We start from the raw sequence: 7,214 nt of genomic DNA, 5'->3' as shown, positions 1-7,214 counted from the left end.
TGTGATACGAGCACACTCCCAAGCAATGATGGACGGCAATAATCTATCCGGTTGAAACCTGTTCCGCTAGAAAATCTTTTCACCATCTTTCTGATTGTGTATCATATTTTTATTGGCTTTTGGAGAACAACCGCCTTGAATAAGGTTTATCTTGACGGTTTTTTGTACCGTTTCAGATGAGGTGTCTTGGATAGGCGTAGTTTCTACACGGGTGAGAAGGACTCGAAGGCACGATATAAATGATAAAAATATTTGTGTAGTTTGTATATGATCGTAGTATGCTCATGAACTCTTTATTTTGGAAATTTTCAAAAATACCCTTGCAAGTTTCAAAATAGAATCATGAAAAAACATGTCAACAAAGTTTCATGAAAAAATATTTTAATTATGAGCTACATAGGAAAAAAAATGATGATCTATAGTTGTGAATAGTCTTACCACCCGTGCATACGTGAATACTTACAGCCATAAGTTTATTAGGAAACATGATAACAAAAACACCTTTCTTCCAAAGAAATGTCTTCCGTATAGAGATACACACTCGCACCCATGTTTTCGCATCCAACTGATTAACACTTAGACAAGGACTTTCATCTTAGAGAGGCCAGGCCCCACTAATCAAGTCAGTACATCCGCCTAACAGCATGCCTTCAACAAGGAGGTGAGCAAGTACTTCATTTCTAGATCCAAAAGTGATGGCCGGGCCATATGTTTTCTTTGTGGAATTGATGTTCTCGTCACCATTTCAACCTTCCATGAGTTGCGCAGCCCATGACTGTGTTTTTGGAGCTAGTCACCCATGAAAGGCCACAATCAAAACTTCTCTCAAATGTGAATTGGCCTGACAAAGATCACTTAGACTAGACCAAGTCAGTGTTTATCTACCGAGGCCACCCCTATTAAGGAGCCGGTGGTCTAACCATCTCCATCGGATGAATGACTAGAAGTGCAAAGCGAGTGGGTGGTTCTAGCGTGAGTTGGACAAGACCTAGCCTTGCCATGGTGCACACTGAAACATCTGATACTGTTAGCTAATGGCAAGCCAATAGATTCATTTTTTTCTCGCCCAATAACCATAATGGTTTTTGTTGCACCCCTAGATCCATGCACACACGGTCGATGATGTTGCCGATCGACACACGCTGTTTGTCGCTAGTTACTAGGGGTCACGCTCAACCACCCACATTGTGTATGCTATGGCCCAGAACCACCCTCACACGAGACAACAAGCCGCCACTGCAACCCACCGTTGGCCCCCCAAAACGATACACAAGGGGGTGCCGGCTTCCAGATAAACAAGGACGGATACCAGGACCTGCCGAACACGGGTAACGTCTGCTTGATCCTAGGGATACCTCCCAATTGTAAGGGCTACGATGCACAACTTCCATATTCGTGATCGTTACCACCATTTTGCTAACTTATTTTTTCTCAAAAAGGGATAACTTAGTCTTCTACATACACGCAACCTTAATTTATAATAAAATAATTATTTGTGCAAAATGGTATAGCAGAGGAGCCCACATGTCAATGACATAGCAACCGAGATTGTATGGCACATCACACACCGTCACAGAGATTGGCTGAACGAAGCCCGCATTACCGTCTCCAAGTGGCTACACCCACAGTCAAGAGTATTCCGTCTCCAATTTGCTAACTCTTATCTGCTTGGTAATATAATGTCTTAATGAGCGGTCGATGCCGGGAACCGTTGATCCAAGGTTGAGATCCATGGGAAGAAATTATTACACCAGATGAACAAACTACTAAAATATGGTGATTATTTTACCCTAATTATTACACCAAGAATTACCCTAATTGTTTTATCTATTTGTGCAATGTTTGTCTGTACGGTCTCATGTACATTTTTTCTTGTTGGTAGCCTACCAAGCTAGTTACTTGGTCTGTACGGTTTCATTTTTTGATAAAGGGCGCTTATTGACTCATAATGTAGCATCGAGGGATATAATCATAATGAGTAGACACCCCGCCTCTGCATAATTAGGATGCATTACAGCCAACACAAATACACACACAAAGATCACGCTAGCAAAAAGCAAAGTCATAGAAGACCAAAGCTTTGCATAGGCAGATGAAAAAAAAAACAAATTCCCAAAATGATAAGGTGATTTGATGATATACAATGGTGACCATCGGCACAAACATTTCTCGACAACACCAGGACTCCAAGAAAGGATCTTCAAAAGCAACACCTCTAAAAAAGGAATATCGTGTAAGTGATGCCGTCGCCGGATCCAACCATCAAAGGTTGGATCAAGGGTTTTCACCCTGAAAAACAAAGTCCAAGCAATGCCTTCATGAAGGTAACGGCGCAAAGAACACCACCATTGCTAGGTATAGCAAACTAGGGCCAGACCTAGGGTTTTCACGCCAGAGCTTGAGACTGGGTACTCAAGAAGCACCATCCAATCAAAGTCATCGATGTTGTCTCCTCCACTTTTCATGATCTCAACCGCTGTAGACACACACGGTTCGGAGAACGAGAGATCGCCAAGCCCGCACGAGCCGGCTGATGAGTCCCAACAAGAGCCGGTTACCACAACATGATGAAGTCTTTGACGGGAGGAAGAACACCGGTAGTACTTAATTAATTAATAGCTAAATGAGATGCTTATTCCGTCAACGGAAAAATCAAGAGTACCAGCTTGGATTTCTCATAGAACCATAAGAGAAACAAGAGCACACAACACAACCGCAAGATCCGACTGAACTCTTTTTTTTTTGAGAAATAACGGCATTTTTATTGATTAAGCAACAAAGTTACATAGAGTCTCCTGCATACAATCCGGAGCAGAATGAAAACACAAAAACTACTAATAATCCGCGGAATGGATTTTGCATCAAAATATATTACCTTCCACGACACACACGCGCACGAATGAATCCCACGGAGGAAGAAGCCAGTAGTGGAAACGGCCGTGTCGTTTGGCGTTTGCTTTGGCCACGCATGTACTGGCTCCCGAGGCGGTGTCCCCTGGAGCGGCATCGGAGTTCGCGCATGCAACTTGGGAGGAAGATGCCCGTAGCTGCTGCAGCATGTGGCCGTGGCCGTGGCCTCCGGGAGCAGCGAGGGTGGGTGGGTATAGCTGATGCCATGCCATTGCCAGCCTCCCTCTCTCGATCGATGGACCAGCAGGTTATGATATGCGCAAGTAGCCTGCCCCTCTGTCTCTCTTCCCCAGTTGGCCATTTACACGCTATATAAGCATCGCACGCGCTGCGCACTTGGCCACAACCACACAGCAGATGAGCAGAGTCACCTCCGTTTCTGGTAGCAGTGCGAGTGCAGAGCCTAGCAAGCTCAACCACCCTCTTGTTCAGGCGCCCCTTTTAGCTCGAGATGGAGTACAGGGTGAAGAGCCATGGCGGCAAGCACAAGGGGTCAGGAGGATCACGAGGGCTGAGCAGGATGCTGAGGGAGCACAAGGCCAGGCTCTACATCATCCGCCGATGCGTCGTCGCGCTCCTCTGCTACCACGACTAGCACTAGCAGATCCACCTCTGCTCTTCTGCTCCTGATCTGATCCTTGATTCTAGCTAGGCTTGACAGAGTAGTTCTCTGGAGCGTGCGTCTGTGTGTGTACATAGGTAGGATAGTTCAAGAAGTTCATGCTGCTGACAGCTAGAGTAATTTGGATGTCCAAGTTTTGGTGTGATGTGGTTTGGTGCTTGATCCTAAGTCCTGCAATGGCAAGGATGTGCATGTATGGGTCTGTTGGGTGTTGGCATCCTCATTGTGTATTTCACATTTGCTCCATTGGAAATGAAAGGTCTCGAAAAATGAAAGATCTATGAAAAGGTTTCTCTCTTTCCCCTCCACCGCTTTTGGCAGTATTAATTAAATATCCTTCACTATTTGACTAAAAATGGAACGAAATGAGATTGGATTGTTCCTCAGTTGAAAAGACATGTCTTGAGCAATCAGAGAAGCACTTTGATAAACATACTTTATCTTTACTGACTCAATTAAGGCATTAGTGTTTGTTCTATTACACCAAAAAGATCGCATTTTTGCACTTCGTTCAAATAAGAGTTGTACCGGACGGAATTATCCTCTTTCTCAGTATGATCTCTGTTCCATTTTTATTATCTGTACGGTCGGAGGCTCGGAGCATGATTCCTGGTCTCTACCTAATTGTGAATGAGAATATGCATCCTTGGGGAGTGTTCTTACTTCATTCAAGGTGTGAACTATTACAAACACATTGCCATCTCGAAGGCGTGCATTTCGTGAATCCGCATTACTTTTTTTTTGAAAAGGAGGATTACCCCCGGCCACTGCATCTGGACGATGCATGCAACCATTTTATTAATTATTCACAAAGACCTTACAAAGTAGCAAGAGTAGGTTGCAAATTTGCTCAAAATTCAAAGTAGCTGTAACACGAGCAGATTAAGCTTTGTTTAGAAGAACGAACAGGTTAAGTTGCAGTACATGGCTCATGGAAAAATTATTATTTGCTCTAGAAAAGATTATTGTTCCTGAAGTTGACAGTAAAATTTCCTGATGCTAAATGGTATAATCGGAAAACTGGCAGCAGCATCACATATATGTTAGTTCAGTATACAGGGGCAAATTTACTCGCATTCGAAGCAGCTGTCACCTTGAGAGAGGGTGCCTGCGTAGCAGCTCCACACTTCTACAAGGGGTATATGCCCCCATTCCCATCTCTCTGCCCAATGCCTCGCTGTCTCTCTAATCTCTATCACCAGATTTTTATACGCGCAAGTAGGCAAAGAGGTGAGGATCATGTGAGCGAGCCTGTCATTGTGCCATTTGGCCTTGACCCTCCTATATAAGCACGCCAAATGCTGCACACTTGGCCACAACCACAGCAGAGACAGATCCACCCAGCAGTAGCAGTGGGAGAGCAGAGCAGGGAGCCCTCCAGCTCACCTAGTTCAGCCACCCTCCTGCTCTGTTCAGCCAGTATGGACAAGGTGAAGAGCCATGGCAGCAAGCAGAGGCGGTCAGGAAGAGGAAGGATCAGCAGGATGTTGAGGCAACAAAAGGCCAGGCTCTACATCATCCAGCGATGCGTCGTCATGCTCCTCTGCTACCATGACTGACCATAGTCCATAGGCGTTCGGTTCTCGTTTGTAGCTAGGCTAGGCTTGACAGATTCTTTGGTGTGTGTGTGTGTGTGTGTTCATAGGGTGTAAGTTGTTCAGAAGTTTCAGGTTGATTTTGCTGACGGTTAGTTTGGATGTTGAAGTTTTGTGTGGTGTTATGTGGTGCTCCTAAGTCCTGCAACGGCAAGGATGTGCGTGTATCGATGTGTTAGGTCTTGGCATCTTTGTTGTGAATTTGCTCGATCAGAAAAAGAAGATCTCTGAAAAAGCAAGAATAGCATGAAAGTTCTCAGAACGGTTATCTCTTGGCATCCCATCATTGTATGATCAGTACTGTTAAATCATGGTTGCGAGTCTATGCCTAGTTACCACATTGCTAATGCATATATGCATCCTTTGGAAATGTTTTTATTCGATTGGATTGGGTATGTTGTTCGACTGATTTAGCACACAAGGGTATCTCAAAGGTGTGCATTTTGGGAATTTGTGGCAATATCGAGGTGAAACTGGCAAGAGCAGTCTGCATATTTGATCAAAATTCAAATACTTTTATACACAACCAAAAGAAAATTCAAATATGTAAAATTATGATTTCTGAAGATACATTTCCCTGATGCTGACAGTTTTCTTTGAGTTCAGTATTTCTGATAGTAACCTCAACTTAGAACTTAGAACTGTAGTGCTCATGGGATTTCCTAAAAAAGAACTCCTTGCTCATGGGACTACTGGCTTTCTAGCAATACTATACAGAATCAGTTTATCTAGCAACCTCCTTGCTCATGGTTCATTCTATATCAGCTTTTGAATTTTTAATGCCTCAAAAATGTTTGGTAAAACCGAACAGCGCTGGACGACAGAAATGGGAAGCTTCAAGGAACTTGCATACATGCTGCCTTGTTTGCTGCAAATCTCTTGGTCTTAATTTTTTCAGACGCACAGCTCACTGCGAGCAGATCTCGTCTGGTGCTACTGTGCGTTGTTATTTTCATGGCGACTAGATTATCAGACGATCAGGCAAGCTGACAGTTAAACATTTATCCATGAAAACATCCAGGTTCGTGCATTGAAACGAAGGTGGGTTTTGGACATCTCACCACAATATCTTCCCAACAATTATTTGGTGAAATGTTGCCCCCAAGGAGGCATACATGACATCATTCATGCACTGAACAGCCTTGATGGGTGCCTCAACCTGAACACAAGCTCACATGCTTGCTTTGTCTAATCATGGATTAACTTTAGTTTAGTGCAGATTGGCTGGGTTCCAAACACGATGTTCTTTTATTAGTCCAGAGGTCGGTGAAGGCCCCGTTTAACCCGCCATTGGATGCCGCGTAAGAAAAGCTTATCCTGCAACAACTTGCTGTACTTTCTTCAGGATTAACGTCCAAGTTCAGGGCATCCATGTAAAGTATGGCTTGGGACAGCTTAACTAGTGCTAATCATGGTGCTACTTGCTGTACTTCGACCAGTAGCTCTGAAGTTTGCTCCAAACCAGAGATTCGAAACCACGGCACTCCACCTTCGCAGCTCCAGCATCGTCGGGCATCCCGCGCTGGCGCTGCCTTTGAAAACCGAATGAAAATTCAGTTTACAAATTTGGCCAGACATAAATGTGCAGTGAGGTGTCTGTATGGACTGTGCAGACCTGTCACTGTGGCTACTACTATGTCTCTCTGGTCCCAAACCATTAACCAGTAGCACAAGATGAACATGGTTTTATGCCAGAAAGAAAATGTGAACGTGGTTACTTAGCTGTAACGACGTCTAAGAGACTTGCAATAAGTGAAGTAGAATCTGGATGAAATGACTTGCCTGCAAAGATACTATAACGATTTGATGCTGTAGATGATGAACATAATGTGCAGAGATAACATTTCACAGTATCAAAATCTTTGACTAAAGCTCACATTTAGCACCTCTCCTGCAGTACTGCAGTTCATGCAATGTAAAGTCAAATAGTTTTAAAGTATCATCGCTATGAGACAAGTTCAGAGATAAGACCAAAAAAAGGTCAAAGAGCCTGGTAGCATTGTTTAAAGAGGCAAGTCAGAAGCCATTATTTGGATGAAAGGAATATCAATGCGTTTGGTCGGTCGGGGCACGCAGCTCCTGAGCTG

At 43.9% G+C, this 7,214-nt stretch overlaps 1 protein-coding gene across 1 annotated transcript; it reads left to right on the top strand.

The window, feature by feature from the left end:
* Positions 1-4,865: 4,865 nt before the first annotated feature.
* LOC125538065 (small polypeptide DEVIL 4-like) lies at positions 4,866-5,377 on the top strand. The gene has a single exon (XM_048701372.1). The coding sequence runs from the start codon at positions 4,954-4,956 to the stop codon at positions 5,089-5,091; it is 138 nt and encodes a 45-aa protein (XP_048557329.1). The 5' UTR covers positions 4,866-4,953; the 3' UTR covers positions 5,092-5,377.
* Positions 5,378-7,214: the final 1,837 nt, after the last annotated feature.

The sequence above is a fragment of the Triticum urartu genome, chromosome 1 (genome assembly GCF_003073215.2).
Source record: "Triticum urartu cultivar G1812 chromosome 1, Tu2.1, whole genome shotgun sequence".
In the NCBI taxonomy this organism is placed as follows: domain Eukaryota; kingdom Viridiplantae; phylum Streptophyta; class Magnoliopsida; order Poales; family Poaceae; genus Triticum; species Triticum urartu.
This window is presented reverse-complemented; position numbering and strand designations above follow the sequence as displayed.